The 25,765-nt window shown below is 38.1% G+C and overlaps 2 protein-coding genes across 9 annotated transcripts in view; one reads left to right on the top strand and one right to left on the bottom strand.

Moving 5' to 3' along the window:
- The window catches only part of LOC145458766 (uncharacterized), a 181,010-nt gene that overhangs the window by 110,500 nt on the left and 44,745 nt on the right, over window positions 1-25,765 (top strand). The gene's annotated exons all lie outside the window — the stretch shown is intronic.
- Window positions 1-25,765, bottom strand: part of LOC145458762 (protein unc-79 homolog) — a 37,165-nt gene that overhangs the window by 7,001 nt on the left and 4,399 nt on the right. For 7 of the 8 annotated variants that reach the window (XM_080337236.1, XM_080337235.1, XM_080337232.1 and 4 more), the window contains 38 exons: window positions 25,039-25,184; window positions 24,859-24,973; window positions 23,810-23,952; window positions 23,663-23,749; window positions 22,901-23,145; window positions 22,158-22,300; window positions 20,768-20,898; window positions 20,452-20,518; window positions 20,354-20,391; window positions 18,231-18,331; window positions 16,412-16,492; window positions 15,499-15,597; window positions 15,317-15,440; window positions 14,638-14,727; window positions 13,884-13,926; window positions 13,746-13,825; window positions 13,525-13,669; window positions 13,311-13,444; window positions 12,643-12,774; window positions 12,108-12,253; window positions 11,643-11,800; window positions 10,564-10,745; window positions 10,141-10,315; window positions 9,620-9,705; window positions 9,112-9,210; window positions 8,987-9,058; window positions 8,263-8,448; window positions 6,784-6,922; window positions 5,942-6,020; window positions 5,793-5,893; window positions 3,928-3,995; window positions 3,759-3,872; window positions 2,681-2,817; window positions 2,085-2,217; window positions 1,274-1,478; window positions 1,126-1,211; window positions 885-1,064; window positions 725-793 (listed from right to left, as the gene is read on the bottom strand). In XM_080337236.1, coding sequence (XP_080193362.1) covers window positions 725-793; window positions 885-1,064; window positions 1,126-1,211; window positions 1,274-1,478; window positions 2,085-2,217; window positions 2,681-2,817; window positions 3,759-3,872; window positions 3,928-3,995; window positions 5,793-5,893; window positions 5,942-6,020; window positions 6,784-6,922; window positions 8,263-8,448; window positions 8,987-9,058; window positions 9,112-9,210; window positions 9,620-9,705; window positions 10,141-10,315; window positions 10,564-10,745; window positions 11,643-11,800; window positions 12,108-12,253; window positions 12,643-12,774; window positions 13,311-13,444; window positions 13,525-13,669; window positions 13,746-13,825; window positions 13,884-13,926; window positions 14,638-14,727; window positions 15,317-15,440; window positions 15,499-15,597; window positions 16,412-16,492; window positions 18,231-18,331; window positions 20,354-20,391; window positions 20,452-20,518; window positions 20,768-20,898; window positions 22,158-22,300; window positions 22,901-23,145; window positions 23,663-23,749; window positions 23,810-23,952; window positions 24,859-24,973; window positions 25,039-25,184 — 4,559 coding nt within the window. The remainder of the gene's footprint in view (window positions 1-724; window positions 794-884; window positions 1,065-1,125; window positions 1,212-1,273; window positions 1,479-2,084; window positions 2,218-2,680; window positions 2,818-3,758; window positions 3,873-3,927; window positions 3,996-5,792; window positions 5,894-5,941; window positions 6,021-6,783; window positions 6,923-8,262; window positions 8,449-8,986; window positions 9,059-9,111; window positions 9,211-9,619; window positions 9,706-10,140; window positions 10,316-10,563; window positions 10,746-11,642; window positions 11,801-12,107; window positions 12,254-12,642; window positions 12,775-13,310; window positions 13,445-13,524; window positions 13,670-13,745; window positions 13,826-13,883; window positions 13,927-14,637; window positions 14,728-15,316; window positions 15,441-15,498; window positions 15,598-16,411; window positions 16,493-18,230; window positions 18,332-20,353; window positions 20,392-20,451; window positions 20,519-20,767; window positions 20,899-22,157; window positions 22,301-22,900; window positions 23,146-23,662; window positions 23,750-23,809; window positions 23,953-24,858; window positions 24,974-25,038; window positions 25,185-25,765) is intronic. The other variant, XM_080337230.1, reaches the window with a different exon arrangement.

Raw genomic sequence — 25,765 nt, 5'->3', positions numbered from 1 at the left:
TCGATTTTTCATGACAGTATTTTCGATTTTGGTGAAATACACGGCCAAATTCGACGGAAACACCGTAAATCACCACCGAAGTAACACTTTTACAGGTATTTCGGGAGCTGAGCCGGAAAATTGACCTCTTTTTTTAGACAACCGAGCAAAATGTGGTCAAAATGCAACTTCTGCAACTTTTTTCGAAAATAAATGAATAAATGCAACATTCCACGGATTTAACTGCAACAAAAACTTGCCCTAGTTATCATTTTAAACTACTTCTAATTCTACTTACCAATTTCCAGTGTTTTAGGCAAAACTTAATCCACAATTCTTACTTACTTTGAAATTGCTAATTCTACTTGTTCTTATGTAAAAATACTTGAGTATCAACTACTGGCTACTTTGGCCACTGATATCTACAGATTTTTATACAGATATGTAGATTACATGATATTTTAAGCAATATTGTTTGAACTTATTTTTAAAATGAACTAAATTTCAGAGGTGTTATTATTACCTGCTATGTCAAACTGATGCAAAAAAATGTTTATCTCATTATTACATGCTGGATTTAGCCAACCCAGCGGACTAGTTCAGTAATATAATTATCCTGGGTGTCAAGTCTGAAGCCCATATGTTACTCTGTAACTATAGATTAAATTGCCAGTAAAGAAACACATTTAAACTGAAAATACAGTGACTTAAGATGTTAATAATACATTGAGTTTAATTTCCCTACCTTGGCAGACATCGGTGCGGGCGAGTTCAGAAGAATATCCATAATCTTCAACAGGCAGTCCGAATCACACTAGAGAGCGACATACGTATAAATATATTTTTATTACAGTGTGCCGAATCATATCCCGATCCTAGATAGTGATTCTTAATCCCACACCAACCTTCCCGTGAGATATGAGAGCCAGAAGCTTGCCGCAAAACGTCCCGAAACAAGAAAGAAGCTGCTGCCAGAAAGGCGCAGTGTGCGGCTTCATCGGAAGACACTTCAAGTACGCAAACACATTCTTCACAAATCCCTCCAGTTCAACGCCGGACAAACGTTTTATGTCTTGAGGAAGGCCCTGCAATATCTCGAACTGAAACCAAGACTCAGTCACGTCACACGCCACACACAATCGGCACCTCAAAGGCATACTTGAGCACCGTCAAGGAATTTAAATTCTGATAGTCGCTCATGCACAATGCCAATCCTTGGAGAAAGTGATGATCTGCGCGAGAGGAAAATATCCGCAATTCACTGCGACACAGTTTAACGGGGGTGGGCAGTCACCTTCTAGTGGCAATAAAAATACTTTTGTAATCAATAGGCTTGTTTTCAGCTGCTGCATGATGCAGATCACAGTTTGTCGGGCTACTTTCCCTAATTCGTAATACGCATTTCTGTGTGGCATAACCGCGGTAGGCGTTGAAGTTAATTTGTCACGTTGCTGTTCTTCGCTGCTGGAATCGGCGAGCAGTTTGGATGTGTAGATAAGCTAAAAACGAGAAAATTTATTCTTAAATCAACAATAATAAGTAGAGTTAGGCATGGCCATTTGATGATTTCGAGTCAAGTATTGAGCAGGGTTGTAATGACTCGAGTCGCGATTTTTTGTTGACTCACCTGGGCTCGAGTCATTTTCTTAATAATGAAAAATGACTCGACTCGAGTCAAGTTGTGTATCGACTCGACATGTACTCGAATCATTGTGCATGACTCGGACAAAGTCATATGACTCGAGACTGGGTTTACCAAGACAGGCATTTCATTGTAATTTCGAAGAATAGTAAAGTTATCACACTATTGTTATTTCGTCTATCAGTACCGGTACTTGAAAATGCTACCAAAAACTGTTAAAAGAGAGGAAAATTAGTATATTTTGAATGCGAAGCTATCGATATCACCTAGCAGAGTTGCAAAAAGTGGGTTTCACATGACATTATCTCTGAACTAATCAGCCAACACAATGACTTGGACTCGGACTTGACTCAGTGGTGAATTGAAAATGACTCGACTTGACTCGAGTCAAAACTATAAAAGTGAGATTGACTTGTGACTCGGAACCTCGTGACTTGATTACAACCCTGGTACACAATCATACCTGCGTTAACAGTCGCGGTAACAGCGGCACGGCGCCTTCCTCGTGAAATTTCACAAAGTAACAAATGGCCAGCACGCAGCCTTCCAGGACTTCGGACGGGAAACTCAGTAGCCTCTGGTTGCATCTGTGACACCTGTCCGAAAGCGATACAATTGTTAATATATCAAGTCAGTTATTCCCCCACCGGCAGCGACATGAGAGATTGTGGTTCGAATCTCAGCTGTAGCATGTTTAAAAGTGTCGATGGCTACGCCGTGTTGTTGTTCTTACTTTTTTTTTTCAATTCAATTCAATTTGTTGCTAAAAATTTCATCATTTCAATACACCACAAGACTGCGATACAATGAAAGATAGAAAGGTGTCGAAACGACTTGGAGTAGTCCTCGAAATCAGACACCCACCTGGCCTAGGCGATGTAAAAAAATGGGCATGCACACTGAATGAAAAGTAAAAGAAGAGAATATAAAAGGACAGGTGACAAAAAAGGTGACATGTGTCGTAAGGTGAGATCGATATGTCAGGTCGTGGTCCGGTAAACTCTGCTCTCTCTCTGCTCAGTAATGAAAAGAAAGCACCTGAATACGTCGTGTGCTTACTTTGGTCCTTGAACTACGGACTGTAGGGGTACAGATGAAATGTTGTTCCATTCCTTGCTCATCTCGGATTTATTCCGTCTTCTGTAAGGGGATGTAAATCCCATGAGTGTATTGGGCTTTTTCGATAGAATGTCGTCCTGTAAATCATGATTAGAAAATGATAAATTGGAAAATGACCACTGTAGCAATTCATCTTGATATAGTGTGCTATTTGAGATCAATTCATGTGAAGACATTTGTAGCCAGTAATTTTTTAGTCAGTATACTGTGATAAAATTATTGAGTTCTTCAGAAAATCTGCTCAATCCTTTGCAACTCTCAGTCAGTTTCATTAGTATTTATATCTCATTACGTGTCTATATAGTACTACAATGAAAAGATAGGGACATAAGGAGTGGATACAACTCTATTTTCAAACCACCGCCTCAATCTGCCAACAGTAATGAAAGAATGCCATGTCGGAAAGCCATAGACCGAGAAAGAAATCATAAGCAAATATAAGTAAAAAGCAATCATCTGTAGGAGCAAAAGGCAAAATTTAGCTGTCAAAAACTGGATCCCATGTCAACACATTCTGCTATAAATCCAGTAGCATCCTCCTGAATGTGAACACTCCAAGGATACCTTTTGCATAGCAAGGGTTAGGAAAACTTTGGTGCAAGTGATGGCAAATCACTGCAGCAGGGGTTCTTAAACTTATTGACGTCACTAAACCCTCCTAAAGGGTTAGATAGATTGTGGCACTGGTCAACACGGTCATATCACTGTTCAGTGTTCATGCATAGATGCTCATTCTGATGAATAAAAAAGTATTCACTCTTACCCTAGCCTTAATCCCCGCCTCATTGCCAGTTGTAGTGTGTATTTATTGTTGACCTTTTTTTATTCATCAGCTTCCAAATGTTACTCAAAATTAAGATATCTGTATTTATTGTTATATGTTGACGATATTACCTAGCGGTGCCAACGATCGGGCCAAACGACACCCCGGTTGAAAACCACCGTACTACGATATTTATCTTGGTGTAATCACCACAGAATCATGAACCAACGCCAAATAAATGTGGCTGCGACCGACCTCATTTCTGTAATCGTCAGTGCTGCAGCCCAGCGACTGAAATCGTACAATCGGATTCGCTTCAAGTGACGCCATTCTTCCGTCGAGAGTGTGACTCGAACCTAATTTTCCTCTCTGAAGAAAAAATGTGCTTCATATAAAGAAGAATAAACACAATTACTGTGGCAACCTTATGACGAGGAGGTGGTGACCCTGAGCAGAAAGTCACTCTCTCCGCGCTCTTCTCATACGATGCTCCTGTAACATATTGATACATATAGTTACTACACAAGACCCAGATGAAGTCAGTTTTATAGCAGGACTTATTCTAAAGCTGATGTCAGTTTTCTTTTCTCGTGTCAATAAAGTATGTTTGTACGGTCTTCAACAACTGACTCCAGAAATTCTGAAATTAAATGATGTATTTTTGCTCCTATCAACTGCTCAAGTAGAAGACAACCACCATAGTTCTGTGGTATTATCGGTGAAAGAACTGGTCAATAACGATGTATTTTGAATTTTTCGGAGTACAGTTGGTTTCTTGCACTATATACTCAAGTCGTTATTTTTTTACCACTTCGACATCTGCTTTACAAGCAAAATTGGCAAAATTATTTCTTTTTTACTTTAGTTTACCATATGTCGTTTTTTTTAGTCAATACAACACTTTATCGTAAAAAAGCTGCGAGAGTCGAACCGAAGTGATGACCTTTCTTAAGTTAATATAGTATTTTCAGAATTTTTTCGGATGTCAAAATATGACAACCCTATTTTTACTGTTGGCATTTTGTTAAGTAGAAAGTAGTTTTGGGATGCTTCCATCGCTTTTATAAATGATATTTTCATAATCACTGTGCGTAAGAGACCATGTCTCATGTTAACTGAATCTATTCTCAAAGATTTAACCGATTTGTCCTGTCTTTATTCATTTTTCATTATTGCCGAGAATGCCTGATGTAATTTCGAAAAATAGTCACCTTCGATCGACTACTAAAGTATACGACATGTTAGCCACACTTTACTTCCACTTGGAGTAGTTTTTACATAACGTGGAAATTGCTAATTTTACGTGCAATTGAGTAATGATTTACGGCACCTATGCTGCTTCTATCACAGTATCCGTTTGGCCGCTAATATTACTGACCAGCGGTGGTGGGTTGCATTCCGATTGGGTGTACCCCGGAATCCAGCCGCCGGCGAGTAACAGTAAATGGGAAGGGTTGTGAAGGCAGCAGATGCGGGGCTGAGATGACTCGAGTCACGATTTTTTGGTGACTCTACTAGACATGAGTCATTTTTCAAATGCGTAAAATTACTCGACTCGAGTCAATTTGTGTATTGACTCGTCTTGTACTCGAATCATTGCGCATGACTCAAACCAAGTCATATGACTCGAGATTAGGACGTCCAAGACCGACATTTCATTTTAAATTCGAAGAATAGTAAAGTCTCCACATTATTGGTATTTCGTCTATCAGTCCTGATACTTGGGAAATAGGGTTAGAAACTGTTACGACTGAGGAAAATACCATGTTATGAATGCGAGCTATTCTATATCACGTGGGTAGAGTTGAAAAAGTGGGTTGAACTGAATTGAACTCAAAACTGAACAGTGAACATAATGACTTGGGCTCGAGTCACAACACTATGACTCAGACTCGACCCTCTACTCACTGACTTGGACTCGGACTTGACACGAGTCAAAACTATAAAAGTAAAATTGACTTGTGACTCGGAACCTTGTGACTTGAATACAACCCTAAGCAGACGTAAAGCTCCTGCCAAATCCTGATGCGTATTACTGAGTATATTTCCAGTGTGGCACAAGATGCTCTCGGATTAGCAGAGAAGCAATTGAAAAGCAAAACTGTGTGTCGAACGAGTACTGAAAGATATTTGCGGAAAAAAAATTCAGGGTTCGTCACTGGAATTTCTACTTCAGATGAATTTGCTGCACAGCTGTTGTCATTACTGTCAAAATTGTTGTGACTATCTCTGAGTGCAGTATGTACGACCTACACTGATGCAAATCGTGTACGTTAGAAGTAAACTGACCCATCTTATGGTGCGACTGAGTAGGCGAGATCTTTTGCCACGGGCTTTGCATCTCACTGCCAAAAATCTCCTGTACTTTGTTTGATGAACAGCTGGAAAATCTGAATTTATCGATACATTGCAGCTTAAGTCGAAAACGCAGCGTATACCTTGAGCTTGGCCGTAACTCCGGGCGAACGCCGCCTTCGAATCTTCTGTAACTGCCGTAATGTCCACACTCGGGACGGTCTGAATCGAATTCAAAGAAATTACCCAGTGTGTGTTGAATGTAGAAATTAGTGTTTGAGACGTTTGCTTCACTATTATGAGTCGATGGGGTGAAAAAAGCGTTTATGTCACTGTACTTGAATATAATATCTTTGACCTGAAGTACCTGAAGTAGTTTTGATGTTTCTTTAAAATTTCTACGTTCAATTGTAATTGAGTGTGTTACTTCTAGTTCCACCACTGACTTCATTGACTACCCCTGCTTGCTCATTCAAAGATTCAGATGTGTTGTTGTAAAGCTCTGTGTACCGTCATTTGCCATCCCATAACTGCTATATATTCAATTGAATAGCATATTCATATCAAAATGAACCCGAATATTTCCAACTGACACTCGCCAGGGGTAATCGTCAGCAACTAGTAGAGAATTGGAACGAACATTGTATATCAACGATCGTATCACAAAATATGACGTCACCAGTGATGCGATTGTTGATATACAATGTTCTTTCCAACTCTCTACTAGTTGCTGACGATTACCCCTGACGAGTGTCAGCCGGAAATATTCGGGTTCATTTCAATATGAGTATGAGTATACTACTCAATTGTATATTGAAGTTCTGTACCTCCAAGAAGCTCTGCTATAGCTATATATTCATGAACATAGATTTACAATTAGGATTAGAGCGGTCTTAAGAGACCTTTTCATCACAGAAAGATGGTTGGCATGTCAAAATATTGTATAAAATAGGAGAATTGAACACGCAAATAAAACTCAGTCTACCTGAATTACTCTTCATCTTCTCACTTCTTTTCATGGAATGTTCCGTCACGCAAAGGTGAATTTCGGACTCCAAAGTGTTCAAGCATATTGTCACAAGACGAGACACTTGCATCAGTTGAGAGCGATCCGTGACAGAATACTGAACAGTGAGACGGTTGACAAAGCATATCAATGCAAAACGTGAACCATAAAAATTGAAGGACCAGAACTATCATGTGTAGGCAATGAAACTGCAAGATTGCGGACACCTGTGTTGAAACTTGAATTAATAAAATAAAGTACCAGAGGGATTCGACTTCATACGAGGTATTAACCTTAAATTCAAGTCGTGTATTCAAATTCAATTATAGGTCATTATAATGTTTTACCAGTAAGTCAGACTTTTTCCATGAACAATGGACATTAGGGGTGTTTAAAAATGACTTTTTTTCTCCAATCCTACTGGCTACTTGATAAAATTGTTAGGTTACATAATTTAAGCCTACACACCAAATTTGGTTCAATTCCAACCAGTGGAAGCAGAGTTATTGCCATCGAAAAATTTAGAATATAAATAAAATAGTATTTACGGTGACCAATTCCGTAATTATTTATTATAGTTGTGCCCACTGTAAATACTATTTTATTCAAATCCAAATTTTTCGTCTGCAATAACTCTGCTTCCACTGGTTGGAATTGAACCAAATTTGGTGAACATTGTTTCTATAGACAACCTAACACTTTCACGGGGTGAACAGAAAATTTTCAATTTTTGTTGTTGTTTATTTTTACATAATAAATCGAAACTTTCTTCTCCTGTATCAAAGCGCATACTTGCTGGAATTGAGCCAAATTTGGCGTGTAGGCTTAGATTAGGTAACCTAACAATTTTATCAAGTAGCCAGTACGATTGGAGGAAAAAGGTCATTTTTGAACACCCCTATTGGACATGCGTAGCCTTGTACTACATGTTTTGAATTGGATTTCAGAATTCTCAGCACCAAATCATCAATTCGTGATGAGAAAATGACTCTCAGTGGCAAAAAACAGTGAATTTGATGCTCGAAAACATTGGCGTCCAATACCCGATTCATCATCAAAATCGATAACCAATTTAAATTCAAGAGCACAAACCGGTATTCCTAGCCCTAAATTAGCGAGCTCCAAGACATCTAAAATGACAATAATCACAATATTTATTAATATGAGAAGATTATATGCATCATGCCCTTTTAAAATTTATTGCAACAATAGCGCACAGTATGACGTGTCATTGATAAATGAATCACGCACCGCAATCAAATCATTATTAAACTGGTGATGATAACAACTGATGAAAGAATTATATTTGACATTAGAACCTTGCAATTATGGCATCATGGTAGCAAGTTCGGTGGAAGCTACCAACTGTGATGCTTACACATGATAAAATAAAACAATAACAAATTCAGTAGTGACAGATGATACCGTTTAATAAGGAAAAACTTGATATTACGTTACCTTATAGAGAAAAATAAGTAGCGACTTTATCCAAGACGGTTGCAAAGGACAGGGTATAAGAGACAGAGTCGTATGCTCAGACATCATACCGGACGAGGGAATATCGTCCGAGTACACGGCGCATTCCAGCATTGCTATCGACTGCCCGATGAGTGTATTGTCATTAGATCCGATATGATCAAACATCTGTCATAAAAAGGAAGCTAAATTTGAAGCACTGATCTATCGATGAAATTGTGTCCAGGAATTTCTTCGAGTTTCATATTATTTCAGCAGAACCATTACCTGAAATGATAACGGTCGCTCAAAAGCTATCAATTTTATTGTTGATGTCAAAAATTCCATTGACGGAATAGCAGACGCTTATAAACATTGTGAATGTATATGCAATTAAACATGTTCGCGAACCATGAATGCCTTAGCTTGCTTACTTTTTGTATTTCGTCATCAATGCGCAAATGACAATAACTTTTTATAACTTGACTATAGTCATTACTATGATAATTTTCCTGCCCAATCCTAGAGGCCTGATTTCGTGAAAAAAAAATCAATAAACGACTCAATCACTGAATCCTCGCTGTTGTTCGGCTGAAAGTATGTGGAAGTGTTCCAATTTTCCAAATTTGATAACGGCGGTATATTTAGAATGCTCAGTGTAGGAGTTGAAAGAACTACGGTGTTACACTTCATATATTGAAATGCTAAAAGTAGTAAGACCGCATACCCTTGGAATATTGAGAATATAAGCAGAGAAGCCGATGCTTCTCCTCATTTTGTCTGGCGAGAACAGTCCCATCTGCAAATGAAAGGGGAGAAAATAGTGCAGAAGAAACTCGATTATCATTCTACCTTGCTGTTGTATTCAAAATGTATGAACACCGTCCGTGCGATGTTTTGTAGGTTTTTGATGTCGGACGATTTTTTCGATTTGGAATAGTCCATGAGATTCTGAAATTCAGTTGCATGAGAAGGAAAAAACAGTTGGAATCAAAGCAGGCGACTGAATATGAAAATGCACATACTATACGGTACCTACATATGATCAGGGTAGGTTCTTTCTACTTTTATCACGCAAAAGGTGTTGACTCTAGTCTACATCTACTTCACTCGATTTTTATCTGAGGAGTCCTCATAACCACTACGCAATAAAACAATTCTATTGCGATCAAAGCATATTGTGCCTACATTAGTGGCACTATTATTAAGGTCAGTAGCTGCTCCACGCTCATCAAGTAATGAAATATTTGAAGTTGCCACAAACCATTGAAATATCACAATCTATGTTGCATCACTTGAATCAATTTTATATACCATAAGCAAATTTTTGGCCGGACAACGCTGTGGCTATCCTCCTTACCTTACAAACATGATGAAACAGTAAATGCTTGGTATTAGGATCCAACAGAAGATCGGTGCAAGTGCTTTGTGCCAAACTATATTGTTCTAAAGAAAGAGGATGTACATTTTTTTCAAATTACAGTGACTCTAGATTACTAGTTTATCGCACAATCATACATTGGCGAGAGCAATTGAGCAATATTCCACCTTAACATTCCCAGTTAAGCACAGGGTGATCTAACATCACTAAAACTTTCAAATCCTTCAAAGTACAGAGGTTCGTATTTCCATGTATAATAAGTGAAACTTGTAGCGTGGGTCCACCATAGAGATTGTACAGGAAAATGTGAGCTATTCAGAAATACATGCAACCAATTCGAAACCCACCAGCAATGGCAGCTTATCCTATGTCTCTGTGCCACCGCCACAAGGACGCTTTTGACACAATATTAGCAACATGAACATGCGTATACATTGAGGTTGATAGACACTGGATAAGTTTCACTTAAAATCCAGAAAATCACCAACTATACAACTTACGTTGCCTTTGTTTGGCGCGAGAGTGATTTAGAATGTACACAAAATAAGCCGAGTACGGCTCGGAGAAAAAATCTGCATTAGGACGAAGGTATTGTATCATCTGCACATGATTCAAGATTGATGTCCGAAGATTGTGTTCGGCAGTGAATTCCACATCAAGGCATGTATCGATGACCTGTAATAGAGGGGTCCACTCCAGTATACAGGAAAAGATCGTGAATTGGCATCCATGATACTCTGTAAAGCTAGTAATTTGGATGCATTTGAAAACGCTAATTTTACCAATTGTCAGATTACTTGAAATTTATATTCGACAGCAGTCCAAATATTGCAATGGTAGCCTACAGCACTGATCTGTACATCAACATATATCATACCGGGAAGATGTAATATCTACCTAGAAAGGAGCTAATCGATACTTACTTTGAGTGATGACAAGCTGATATTCTTGAATACATATAAAGACTTGGTCTGCACTTCAATACTTTTGTCGTCAAACATTTCCAGTAATGAGCAGAAGCAATTGGAAATTACGTAGGAGTGCGGCGATCGGTCGCGACGAGAGTGGGGTTGTAGACCGTCGAGGAGACACTGCATTTTGTCAACTGAAAGATTTGGAAACAGTATTCAATTGCTCGCATTTACAGACAGAGAAGCTCGTTTAAATATTCTAGTTGTATGGATGACCAATTTTTTTTCTTTCCTCATTCAGTTCTCCAGAAGAGTTTGATCTTAAACATAAGAATTTGCAACCACATCAGACTAATTTCTTTGGCAAATATGTTGCCAATATTGGCCTTCGTAAAATTGAGTCTAAACAAAGGTTTATTTCAGCAGCGGTTCACATCTTATCAGTTTCATGGATTTTTAACACCATCCGGGTTCAAATAGGTCAGTGATGAAAGTTCTCTTTGACAAAATCACCAAAAAATATAATCTTATCTAGAGTTTATCAACATAAAACATAGAATCACATATCTGTTGATCATTATCCTTTTGGAGTTCCCCTGTTATGCACAATGAAATTCAACTCCTACTCGTATGTCAAAAAGGGCGACTATATACAGTAACTTTAGCATAGGGTCTAATTCGCCACTTGGTTCAAAGTGAAGAATTGACACACACAATTTAAATAAAACAGTTATTTACCATTTCTACAGACTTGCCCTAAGCTTACCATTTCCGTAGAATACTGTTTCAACAATGAATCGGGAATTGTTGCGTGCTTACTGTAGAAAATCAAAACATAGTGAACGTGGCATATTATCATTGCTTGAAGGAAATGTATTTCTGTGGGGTTAAGATTAGTGTGCAAGATTGTTAAGGAGCTATATCACAGTTTTCGGTTTCAGTTGCTAGGGATATAAAATTATTTGTGCTGGCATGACATCATACATAAGTGATAATCAATCATAAAACTTGCCTTGAAACTGTATAAATTATCTACTCAGCATCGTTCTGTCGTATCCATCAATTTTTAACAGCATATAAACATGACTAACTTGCATTGTATCTCATAATCCACTCTTCCCCCGTCAGACATCTTTTTAAGGTGGAAACAACGCGCTCCGCCAATGGAAATGAAGTTAATGTGGTCATGAGAATTTGCGTCGCACAACTATGCATATCATAGCAACCGAGTGGCAAATGCATCCACAGCCTGACAAGAACATTGAAGAAATATTTCATCTTAGACGGTCATTCTGCCATTCTGTCCTGAAGATTTAGCAGTAATGAAACGAAACTACCTCCTCCATGTAGGACCCATACCTGATAGTTGTATTGCGTGTTATACTGATACCATTTCTTACAGATACTTCAGGTGCTATTGATTACAATTAGGTGATCAGGGAGTAACTCTAGAATATATTAAAAGATGATTACAATGAAACAGCACAATTACCAAAGAAATGAGTACCAGATGAGATGAGCTTTTGGATTGAACTACTGTTACAGTCGCAGCATACCTTAGAAATTTGAAGGCAAAGTCCTCGAATGCTTTCATGCTATTCTTGTTAATAACTGCCCCTTCACCCTCAATAGATTGCACAAGGAGATTCAGTATTTGAATTATGATATATTGACGCATGAATTTTCCAGAACGCGATACAAACTGAAACAGAGAATTCAGTAAAAATGTGGCACAAGATAGTTGCATTACAGTTTGTAAGACATTCATGTTAATAATATATTCATACGTTCGAAACAGCGTAGGATTGTGATAGAATGAAAAAAAAGTTAGACAAGTACCCACCTTGAACAGTTGCACACTGAATGAATAACACATGCTCACTGTTCATGCGCTTAGGTGGTGAATTTCATATGTTGAGGCTAAGTACTTTGAGGTGACCTCTTTCGTTTGTTTTTGTTCAGTTGCTGATCTATTTACTTCCAAACCATCAAGGCTCTGACTGGCCACTTGTAATAATTTAGCGAGCCACAGTTTGCATGTGGGCCACGATCTAGTAGATGAAAGCAGTATATAAAGATTCAGTGACCTACCAAGTCTAAAACTGTTTCTTCCAGATCATTGGGTGTGAAATTGGTGACAAGGCTACATAAATCTGTGAGCATAATCGTCAGCTGCATAAACAATGCACCGGCTTGCTCATCGAAGGAGACAGTCGAAACAATCTGAAACAAACAAAAATATCAACAGAATTGCCGCAATTCAATCAATACTATCACAATATAAAATGACATCACATCATGATGTATATTAGACGAAAGCATTGCATTCGGGTAAGAGTGAAAGATGAATTGTATCAACAAACCAAGTATGTGCCTATGATGATACATTAATTCCAAGTTATGTCATATGTAAATGGGAGCTGAATATATTATTGGTAAAACTGGAGAGTTGGAGGCAGAACCAGGAGTTCGGGTGTCCGAGCATTTAGGAGTCAGATTAGGTGTTGAGATTCAATTACTGAAATCCCAGTCGGGTACTGATTGAAATGATACAATCCAAGTGGATAATGTTGATATTTCTGATTCCTTCGAGTTTCTAAATCAAGCCCCCTGTGACTGAGAATTATCAACGAGATTATTTTGGGGTTGAGGAGTAAATGCTTAGCCCTAAGGGAGCATTGAAACCTTAATTTACCACACAGTTGGTTAATGTAGCACAATGCAGCACATGTTTATGAAAAAGATTACGCGACACTAACACAATCTGGTTTTTCACGGAGCAAAGTCTGCAACATATCAAACATTCTCCAAAGCCAGAGGATTGAAGGATCTTGAGAGCATTCTTCATTTTCGCCTTCGTCACCATACGAAACATCAAACCATGGCGTCCATTCTATCACATGTTAGAATAAAAGCAAGCTTAAAGTGAATTAAGCTTACTGCACACAATACATAATCTCCAATTCTGTATACCAAGCTTTTCTTCCTCCTCTGACTCCAGCGAGTCGTGGCCCCGAGTAATCCAAGCTAACTGAATGATGAGGAGATTAAGCACGTTATTCGCCATCGACGAATCATACGTGATTTGACTGCCCGAGTCAAACTCCTGGACAAACATCTGTCAGAAATAATTCACAAGAAACATTAAACGTGAATAAACCCGCCACCATATTTTGTGTCCAGGAAAGGTGTACCTGACTTTGTAAAATTTCCAGCATGGCATCGAAACATTCTAACGCCACGTCATTATCAATGTGTGCTGACCAATCCTCTTCTACGAAAAAGAGAGTAATCTATCACCATCCAAATTATTCACGATATAATTACATTACTTATTTGAGATGGTCTGATTTTCCCGGTCGCAGTTTTGATAATCTGAAAAAGTGGATGTGGGTAAATATGGAAGTTGGTGTGCCAGACTAATCACTTTTCAACATGGTAATAATTCCTGATTATGAGCAGGTAAAGTTGTTCAATTTCCTCTAATGCTACAAATTTTAGCCCATCACGCAGCCCACATACCTAAAATTATCTGACAAGTCAAAGGTTATAAAATGAAATCATCGTTTTATATCTCTTGTCTAGTACAAAATTCGATCAGTTTTATTGGTGTCAATGTTTGGAATAAGCTGCCACCTAATCTCCACAATTTAGACTCTTGAGCAATTAAAAAAACAATGTTTTCATTCCCTTATCTCTAACTACGGCTAAATTGTATTTGCATTGTATTTCGAATTGGTCCATGATATTGTGTCTTATTTTTCTTTTCGTTCGTTAGTTAATGGTAATTTTTTATTTTTTGTTCATTAGTTATCAACTGTAAAAATTGCTCCTGTCCCGGGTGGCTCGGCTCTGAAGACTTTGTCATGTCAAGCCTCCCATCTACATTGCATGTCGCATTTCACTGTTACATTTTTGTAGTGTAATGTTGATATGTAATGTATACGAATAAAGATTCTCTCTCTCTCTCTCTCTTGAGTTCTGCTTCATATCTATCAAACATGTCAATACTATGTTTTGTCCACAAAATTACAAACATATTCACAAACATTTTGTAAACCAAATATTTAGAAAATCACTACAAACCTGCTGATCATCTGTAATTTGAAGTGTTGATGACTGGAAAGTGTCGAGTAGATTAGGAAGTGGAACCATAACACGGATGTCTGTCAAAACCTAAACCATCACAAGTATATAGAAGAGTGAAAAATGAAAAGAAGAAAGCATATTTCAAAAATTTCAACCAATAGCGACAAGGTAGCGTAATGGTGGAGTATCCGGCTCAAAATCGGTAGGTCGTGGGTTCAATACCAAGCCGGGTCATACCAATGACCTGATTATAGTAACAGTGGTATGCATGGCTTCCACGCTTGGCGCTCAGCATTACCGGAACAGCATGGGGGGTGGTGCACCTGCCTTGTCCATCGGCATATGCATATCATGCTTTCGTGGTATGCATATGCACAGATCGTGTATATGTATATCATCAGTCGGAGTATATGCCGCAAAACAGGTCAAGGACAAAAATATACTACGTCCTATTCACGATCAAAGATAAATTACGGTACAGCAATGATATATTGATATAATATATATATATTGATGTAAACGGTACAGCAAATATAATTCAATTCAAAGTTAAATTGCGTGGTAAGATCTTGTTGGTAAGTCTGTAGCAATGTTAGGGTCACAGTTGATGGAGGAAATATTAGGATTCGTAGTGTGAGTAGGAGTTGGAATAAGTATATTGAAAATATAGCCTTACCAAAAGCCAAGAGAGACCTTTCAATCGCGTAGACAGGCAACTGCATTGGCATGCATCAAATATAAACTGGAATATAAGCTTGGAGTCAAATGGTAGAGGCGAGAGATCTACGTCGAGAAGTTTGCTGCACACAGAAATCAGGTAACGCACAAATATTATCACCATTCCATTCAGTAACTAACGTTATGAATTCAACAGTAGACGCTTCTCGTTTTATATCATCAAATATCTCTTCAAGCACATCCATCCAGGCAGGCATAATTTCACTCCAGGTGTCTTCTCTGAATATAGAATGTTATGATTGAAGTTATTTATTTGTAAGGTGTGCCAGTAAATAAGGTTTTCGAAACAAATCAACACTTTGTCAAATGGATATATAGCAGTGTGCCTCAATTAAGGATGTGCACAGATTGACAACGCAAAGTTTGGTAAAAAAATAGCTGGGTGCCCGGTGCTAGGGAGAGAGACCCAGAGGGTTAGAGTCTCAGCAATAACATGTTACAAAACGCAGGAGGCTCTTCTGAGCTCCTACTTCCCTGTATCTCTGTTCATACCTCATCATTGCCAAAAAAGCCCAGAGAAGGACCAGCCAAAGGACATATACAAGGAAAGGCATTGACAGAATCACAGAAGGGTCGAAGAAAGAGAACAGAGATCATGAACAATATCAATGTCACTTTTATGTTCATACTTGTAATACCACTTGGCAACGGTGGATCTTAAATTGATGAACTTCACTTGGTTGTTTCAAGTTCTCATATCTCTTCATCACATTCTGTCTTGTCTACAATGGGTCTTTATCGAGTAGATGAAATAGCAGCGTACTTGTTTCATCGTAACATTATATAAAAGACACCATACTGAGATATTTGTGATGAATGCTGCAGATTCAAAATAATTATGAGACGTTACTAAGCATAGACTATTGTAGATTTCACACTAGTAATCACGTTAGTATGAGCATGTGAATTTCCCATACTGATATATCAACAAGATAATTCTCATATGAGTATTGAACCCAGATAGAAAACTACAATAATCCAGATTCGGACAGACAAATAGACTGAATGATAGTGAACAAATTAACAGCCTCACTTGACAACAGAATAGGATCCCAAGCAGAGAATGACTTTCAATCCGTAACAGAAGTTTTGCCATTTCGGGCAATAAGTTTCCCTTCAAAAAAATCACATACTCAATATATCACATCAGACAAAAGATAATAATCAGTTGGATGCCGATCTTATTTGAAGAACATATTTGCAACATGACCAAGGAACCCAGATACCCAGAAGTATAACCCTTCGATTCAACGTAGTAAGTAATGATTGATAGGTTGAGGTTGCCAGTCCCTTCACAAATTGGCATCAACAATGCATTATGTAAACCAATGTCTGCAAGGATAAGCTTATCAAGCATCATGCTATTTTACACTACTTAAACTAAAGCCTAATCACAGATCGTTGATAGCCAGGCCTGTTTATTTTTGGATTTTTCCAAAAATAACAAAAATAGCTTAGTTTTGGATGTTTTCAAATTTTATTTTTGGAGAATCTCCAAAAATAAGAAATGAAGGTGTTTTGAGCCCTATTACTACTAAAAAACTCCACCAAAAGTATGTTATTATCATGTATTCAAGTCCTCCAACACATAGATATCATCAGTGATCTTGATCTAACTTTCCAATACATTCTTCACAAATTTAGTCTTTGACATGAAGAATGCCTTCTAAAGAATATCAATCATTGCGAGACGCCCCGCCGAGACCCTCATCCCACTTGATTTTCGAGATATCGGCCTCGAACGTCGCAATTGTGGGAAACATCGAGGTTAAGGGGCCCAAAAATGAAGGAATGTATAATTCTTCAAATTCTCCAATCTTCCAAGCCTTTGCTCCTGACAAGCGCTCGTCAGTAATGCGCTTGAAACCTCTGATCCTCCACGAAGTTGCGTGCCTCATTGAACTTGACAGCCCAACACCATCTGACCAGAAAACCTTCCTTGTGGCGGTCCTCTTTGTCCCAGTACTCGCCTGGACACAGAGCCCAAAGGCGTTCGATAAGGCGCATGAGCTCCTACTGCTCCATGATCAGAACGTCAAGACCATGAAGCTTCGCGACGGTGGTGCTCAGCTCTGTGAGACCGTGACCATGCGATCGAGAGCAATCAGCTGGATTCACCACTGCAGCGAAGGTGCACACTTCGGACTGTTCTCGTCCATAACCTAAAGGAGTTTGGTACGGTTTCCAGTCAACCAAGAGGCCACCCACTTCATTGACTATAAACGAGCGACAACAAACTTGGGGCGCGCACTTTCCATCTACTGGATCAAGTTGTGCTGCCGTTTGAAGCATCAGCAGATCAGTCCCGTCATCCTGTGGACGAAGTGATCGTGACAGAGGTGGTGGTTATGATTTCGCCGTTCCCTTCGCCTCACTCAAGCTGCCTTTCCGTCTTCTATACGTGTCGCACTGTGAAACTAGGAGTACAAAGGTGGAGGGGCGGGAGGGCAAGGTCAGCAGAAACGTGAAGTGGATTGAGTGGAAGTAGTTTTAGCGTTTCGGTGACCCCTCCCTCACATACATGGTGTTTTTGTGTGTTTCATGAATTTTCTGGTCGTTTACATCGCTCTGGATTGTTTATTTTACTGAAAAACTTGAGAAAACATCATCCAAAAAAATCTTATTTTTGGATGTTTTCAAATCTTATTTTTGGAGAATCTCCAAAAATAAAACCCGTTATCCAAAAATAAACAGGCCTGTTGATAGCTGATTCTCTATGGCAACCTCACTTTAGGAAGACGCCGATATACTCTGTCATTCAAATAACATTATGAAAATCAATATATTGCAACAATAAAAAATCTGATGATATATCAGATGAAATGATTCTCTTTCAAAATTGATTGTTTCACCATTGACGAGACACGTCTTTTAGCAATCCTTGCGGGAGTAAACATTCCTTGAATTCGAGAGGATAATAAACGCTGAATTTATCAAGCCAGTCCCTGATAAGCTGAAATAAAGAAATCTGAAGTTGTCGTGAACTTAAATCCGGTACATATACTCTGAATACTTTAAAAAGTTATGAAACTATTTCTTAGATCCTACGTTGATAGTTTTATCCACCTCCAAATGTTGCGTACAGTCTGTAGCAATGCTAGCATATCAGTGGCGGCTCGTGACAATATCGGGTGTTGGGGCAAGGGCTGCAAGCGACTTTTTATTAAGTTAACGTCACAATGGCGTTTTCCAACGTAAACAAGTAACTTGGTGATGGTACGGTAACATGAATTTGCCGGCAACAGTGATTTTAACGTATGTGCCACGAGAGGTCCGCCGGTGAGCTGTGACTTGAAGTGTGGTAACTGCGTAAACGGCGTACGGAACAAATATTCAACACGGTTCATGTTCGCACTAGACCTGGAAATGACTATAACTCGAGAGATAGCGTAAGCCTAATTTGAAAGGTCAACGAGTTCGGACAGATATGCAATTGATATTTCATAGATTGGGCCTGCCATATTGCATCCAAAACATCATTCTGAAGAACTAAGAATAGCAGCCTCGGACATTCGGTCTCGGTACAGCATAGGAGATTTTGGCCTTGAAACTGGAGACTGTAACACGACACACACGGCTTTATTACTGTCTATAGGTCTGCTGCGAAATCGCCTTTAGAAAATATATTACCGAATAAATACGTGGATGCAAGCCTTAAACTTAGTACACTGTTACATGCCATCATCGAGAAGTAGCCTCATGGCCCTTTTCGGTATGGTACACTGTCAAAATTAATGCGAACAGACCAACACCGAATTTTGTGTAAAATTTACTGAGGAATAGGCTGATCGAGTGGTCAGCTGTTAGCCGCCATCGAAAACTAAATAGCTATCGCGCGTGACAGGGTGTTGTAAGCAAATGGCTTGAAGGCCACAATTTCACGGTGAAATTGACATTGGAGAATATAATATCAAAGTAAATATTTGAATGCAAATTGAGAATGATATCATCATCTCAGTTAACGTTACCGCAGATACACCGACCTTGATAACGAAATTACTGCCCTAATCATTGCGTGTCAACCTTGAGACTTGGCGCAGCGTTCGATACTAAAATCAAGACATACCGTGCAAAAGCTTATGACGGATCTAGGTAAGGAGCATCGTTAAAATCAATAGAGACCAATACCGGCTTTGCGTATAATCTGTCAGCGATAAATGACGAGTCAGCTCTCACTCGAATTAGGAAACGAAATTACCACTAACAAAGTTCAGTGACAAACTTGAAACTTGGTACAGCGTTCGATACTACCATTAAGACTTACCGTGCCAGATGTCATAACCGATCTTAGTATTGAACATCGTCAAAATCAATGGATACCAATACCGGCTTTTGAGTAAAATCTGTTTGCGATACATGACGGATCAGCACACACTCAACTTAGGAAACGGAATTACTACCCTAAACTTTAAGTAGAAACCCTGAAACTTGGGGCAGTGTTAAATACCACCATCACGACATGACATACCAAGTTTCAAGAGTTTTTATGGTGTGAAACACCATCAAAATCGACCTATACCAGCAAATGTCAACAAAACGCATATGACGGTAACCGAGTTCAGCTAAAGATACGATTGTTACATCACACCTTAGGGGCACAGAGCTATTGTGCCCCGGTTGCTCGGTAATTTTATGAATAGGAGAGAGTAAATCACCGTTTCTTTATTGTGCGCAGCTTTGAGAGAATAGACAGTGAAAGCTTGTTATGAGCGCTACCGGGGCATGCCCCGGCTAGGCATTCGCAAAGCAAAAACACAGAAGAGAATTCGATTTTCGCCCTATAGGACGAGCCGCCACTGTAGCATATACATAAATTAATTTTCATGCTCAATAATTCGATTTTTCAATGCATAATTTCGTGGTAATGCAACAATGATTTTTATATCTCTATGCATTGAAAAGTAAAAGAGCTAGTAAAACACAAAATGCACGTTTTTATTATTGAAAATTACATTTATAAGCTGGCAAACATTACCTGAATTTTGAGATTCTCAATTTTGCTGCCGTACGCATCTGAATGATATATATTCTCTGTATAATATCACTAATGCTTTAGTGTCTGAGGATACTAACCGTCGGGTAAGCATGTCATATTGGTACACCATTGCATGACACTTGAGCATACTTTTTTCAGCTGAACCTGCACCAAAATATATCCAATTAATCCATAATTAATCAGTTTCAATAACTTTTACAGTGGAAAACACACTTGTTCATCTATTCGCTGTAACGAAAGAGCAAAATTAGAGTTTTGTGTAAACATCACCATTGATATTGTGATTTATGGCATTCTAAATATTGAAAATGTGACACCAGTACTAACAATTCCCCAACTGCTTATCTTACATGGAAATGAAAATTTTTATACAATGTCGTTCAGTATCATTACCTGCGTCAATATCATTTGATTCTCCCATTTCCACACAGATAAGAGAATCCATATCCCAAATTGACCTTGGACGCCACCTTTGGTATTCCACAAATTATCTCGACATGCTCCACATGTATTGTATGCGCCGACTGCAACAGTCAACGGCTAAGCTGCCAGTTACTGGCCATGCTGTCGCATGCAGAATTGGACAACAACAAAAAATTTCAGATTTTCCAAATTAGACTAGAATTAGAATTATAGTTGAACAGTTCTTCCCAAATTAGATTAAGAATTCGGAATACTGAATTCGCAAAAATATGGAAATTGAATTAAGTTCAGATAACATCAGAATTAATTTTCATGAGAATGTAGCATTTTTCAGGAAAACCACAAATTAGATTAGAATTAAAATTATAGCATAAATACATTTTACAAATTAGATTATAATTAGATCACGAGCATTTAGCGTTAATTATATTTATTAGACAACTATAATTATCTAGTTTGAAAATATGGTTGGCGGTACTAAACTTGAGTATTGCTTTCACAACTACATTCACTGCAGTAAAGAATTTATTAACTCGAAGACTTTTCGTGTGCCCCTCATCGAGAGTTAACGGCACAATAATAAGCATACAGAGAGAGATTCAAACGAAAACCAAAAAGGCAAAGTATGACGTAATAATACAATAATAAAAAATTAACGCTAGGCAAAGTCAGCTGTACCGGTAGTCATAACAAGAGACGAGAGAAAATCAAATTATACTATGATACACGGAAGACAACACACAGACAAATAGCGGTATATATTAATGGGAAATTTTGAGATTATATAGAAACTCTTTCTGCCGACATAAATTAGGATTGGTCAATTTTATTATAGTTGACTCCAAGACAGACAGATGGAAGGCAGATCTGCATTTAGCAATCACAGTGAATAACTGTCATTACGTCATACTTTGCCTTTTTGGTTTTCGTTTGAATCTCTCTCTGTATGCTTATTATTGTGCCGTTAACTCTCGATAAGGGGCACACGAAAAGTCTTCGAGTTAATAAATTCGTTACTGCAATGAATGTAGTTGTGAAAGCAATACTCAATTATCTAGTTTCCCAAGTCCGGTCCCATGACAACGTAGTCACTGATAGCAATCGAATTTCCGTTAGTTATACTTTAAAAAAGTCTACTTCTGCAGTGAATATACCTTCTCACAAATTCTCAACATTTGAGAAATCGAAAAATCAACCTTTGTGACCAATGCAGGACGCTAGAAAGGCGAAATTTTTCAGTAGTTGAAATACAAGACCAAATCTCTAGGTGCTACTGCTTATAACGGTTGAAATAACTCATATTTATCAAACAACAACACTTTTATATTCACATCTGTACAGCGTAATAACAAGAGCATACTAGAGCTGGCTCTGATTTCTGATAGTGAAGCTGACGAGTCTGTTCCGAATGCTGACACATAGAAGTAACTTGACCGTGTAAGATCTTCATCACTTTCCTCTAAGGCCGGATCGGTGGGTAAGAAATATCTTTCATTCAGCAAACTAAATAATGAGTACAATTCCATTACCAAGGTAAAAAAAACTGCTACTCGCAAAAGTTAGACCAATATTTTTATGTAAATATTGATATCGTCTCATTAATTCTGCATTGTGTCGTCAAGAAAGTAATGGGGGGCCAGCTGTTGGGATAATTGCATATTAGGCAGTAGGCCAGTGAGAGATTAATTTGAGAACCTTTCTTTCTTTTATAAGGACGTAAAACAACATTTAACAGTATGTAGGCGACTGGGTGGCGATGGCCTGATATGAAAGCAGCACATATTTATCACGAACAAAGAATCCTAAATGAGCTCATTAACTAAGTCCGATGAGAGTGATGCATAGAGATTGCTTGAAGATCTTGGAGGTACAGAACTTCAATATACAGTTGTATATTATATTCAAATTGAAATGAATATACTATTCAAGAGATTGCTTATAAAGTAATTTATTATGCTAAGGCGGAAACAGTAATACGACTTTTATTCTGTTCAAAAATATGGCCTAGCCCTAACCTATCGGAACGTAAGAACAATAAGAATAACATGATTTTGAGAAGAATATATTCAACTGTTGGAATCGAATTTAAATCAAACAACTTACCTAGTTATGCCAGCAACCATCAAAGTTAAATCATCATCCCCAGAATAATGGCAAGGATTTATCATCGAATGTTGCACCAACAGCTTGCCGTCACCGAAACATCTTGAGAAATTATTAAAGCACTCGAGACAGTATCTCGTCCTGCGCTTGTTGGGTAATGATGCACCCAATACGTCTTCCAATTTGTTTGTTATATAATTTGCGCAGACCGTAACGGAGGCTTGCTTGTTTTGTGACAGGCAATACTGCAATGAAATCGAAGATTTAAGTTCCCATTTGTCAATAACCACTGTGGCAATGAATATGGTTGTGTGGCCATGATTATGATTATGGTTGTAGATATTCTAAATTTTAAATACTTTGAACAAAAATGCAGCATCTTCCTTGCTACACTTACAAAGTTCGTTCAATCGAATGGGAAAAGGGGAATACCATGGCTACCTGATTTCAATTAATAAAATTGATTTAAATTCTTGACAAGATGAGGTGCAGTTATTTACAGTAACTATACTAAAACCCACATTCAAGCCCACATTTTTCATCTAGTAGACAAAAGTTGTCCTATATAGGAAGTTTTCAAACACGGTAGGATATCTTAAACCTCGATTTTTTGTGCATTTATCGTAGTCTATCGAACATATTTCAAGTGAACGCCAAGCTCATGACTCTGACAACAGGCATGCCATGGCGATAGTTCATGTATTCATTACTATGAATGGAAATTTAAATGTGTCATTTATAGCATGGATAAAAATTTTCAACCTTGTTCTCACAGAAACAGCTCATCGTTTCGTTTTGCAGTAGAACGGAAATAAAAAAGGTGTCTTCATTTTTTTCGTGAATGTAATTCTGTAACAACATAATCTCAGTATCCATAAAACTAAGAGATTTCGAAAGAGTGCAACATACCATGCATGTATCGCAGACGTACAATGGTGCATTTTTCAGCCCATAGTGTGCTGATAATGTGGGATCGAATAGCAGGGATGTTGCAGCAATATCAGCATTCACGGAAGAACAGTCATGTCTCTCGCAGTTTGGAACGTTCACCCCTATATGAAGGATGCTGATCATATGGTGTCAAAAACATTTATTCTCAAGCAGTACTACATTGAAATATGATGTCATGAAACCCAATTGTAACGCATAGTCTTGTATAAATTAGAATATTTCTATGCTAATAAATCCACAACCCTTGCGTTGAAATTGAATACAATTTAGGACTTAATTTCAAAATAATATCATGAGTGATAACCTAATTGCAAAATTTTGACAGCTAGAAAATTGGTGCTAGCTCCAAGTAATATGTTTATAAGTAATCCCTGCTCTTTCGATTGTCAATTTATCTATATTGCGGCCTAATAGGATTTATTCACACCATGGTATGGTCATTGCACTCACCGATTTGGTCACTGTATACTATGTCACAACTAGCTTTCACAGAAATCATGTATCATGTATAATGCATGTATAATTATATAGATATCGATCTCTACATCGATTCGATGTTACGATGATAGTAATTATTTGCCTATGCTAGCGGGGAAATTATTTCTTCACAAATTTATTCAAACATAAATTATACTTGAAAAAATTTCAAGAATAGAAAGCATCTCAATCATCCTTAAAACTGAATACTTTGAAGTGGAAGTAGTCTTAACGCAAAGACTAGTGAGTAGCCTATGTGTAGATATGAACTATGTGTTTGACGAAATACATACTGGTTGACTATAGTACAGGAGTCATCAACTCGGAGACGCTGGCGTGACTACCGAGGAGAGTTATCTTTACTTGGTCAGGAAACCCCACCCAGTGCAACAAATGTTCAAGTGAAGAAATTCAACCTGGTATCGATAAATGGAGAGAGTACCTAGGCAGCCCTTCCCATTAATTAGTACCCAAGAAGTAGCTCTTGGTTTCGAAAAGGTTGGTGACCCCTGCTATAGTATGTTTCGTACTTGATAAGACAGTGTGATCCATCGTGGAATTTAGTTCAGGCCAGTAGTGAAAAAGGTATTTCACGGCACATATCTTGATGGGTTTTGAGCAGAACGCGATAACCATGAGAAGATCCTGTAAAGCAGCGCAAAGTTACAAACCCTCAGTTAGACTACAGTCTATTGTAAGCCTACACATACCTTCCAAAGATCTTTTTTATAAACCATCAGGCAGTCAAGCAATTTCATTTGAAGCAAGGGGTCCATGACAAATTCAAACATCACCGAGGCGATTGTAGGAATCGTTGCAATTAAATATTCGTCAGGTATTTCGCCGGGTCTACATGCTGTGCGGCATGATATTAAATTTAGGCTCCCAGTTGCTAATAGGATGAGCAAGAGCAGGCAGATAGTGAATATTTCCACAGACATCGGCAAGGGATATATTCAAGAAATATCAATCAAGGGGCATTGATGTGGGGTGAGCAAACAATGTGATCAACATCTTGAGTTATTATTTCAGACATTCAAATAAAAGTAGAAGTAGTGTTCAAGTTGAACTAGATTACAAAAACAAGTAGAATTGCTGTTTAAAGACAGACTATACAAGGATATGAAAAGGTAATTGGAAATGTGTTTCAAAGACTAATAACATTATGAGGCAAGGAACTCTATACGCAGCTCTTAACGTTCAACCATATATTGATTCATAAAAATAATATTAGACAATGCATAACTTTAATTGAAGCAGAAAACAAACTGATGTTTAAAAGGGGTGCAATCGTAAGGCACTACATGAATTATTATTAGTGGGGTTTATTTGCGCTATGGAGATGGTCATTTCCCTCAAGGATATATTCTACCTAGAAATTACATACCAATTAACAAATGAAGTCTGAAAGAGGAATGTATATACTTCAAAAATGCT

Source organism: Botryllus schlosseri, chromosome 16, assembly GCF_051294905.1.
Source record: "Botryllus schlosseri isolate E-star chromosome 16, Bs_hap1, whole genome shotgun sequence".
Classification (NCBI taxonomy): domain Eukaryota; kingdom Metazoa; phylum Chordata; class Ascidiacea; order Stolidobranchia; family Styelidae; genus Botryllus; species Botryllus schlosseri.
Note: the sequence above shows the minus strand (reverse complement) of the source record. Positions and strands in the feature narration are given on the sequence as shown.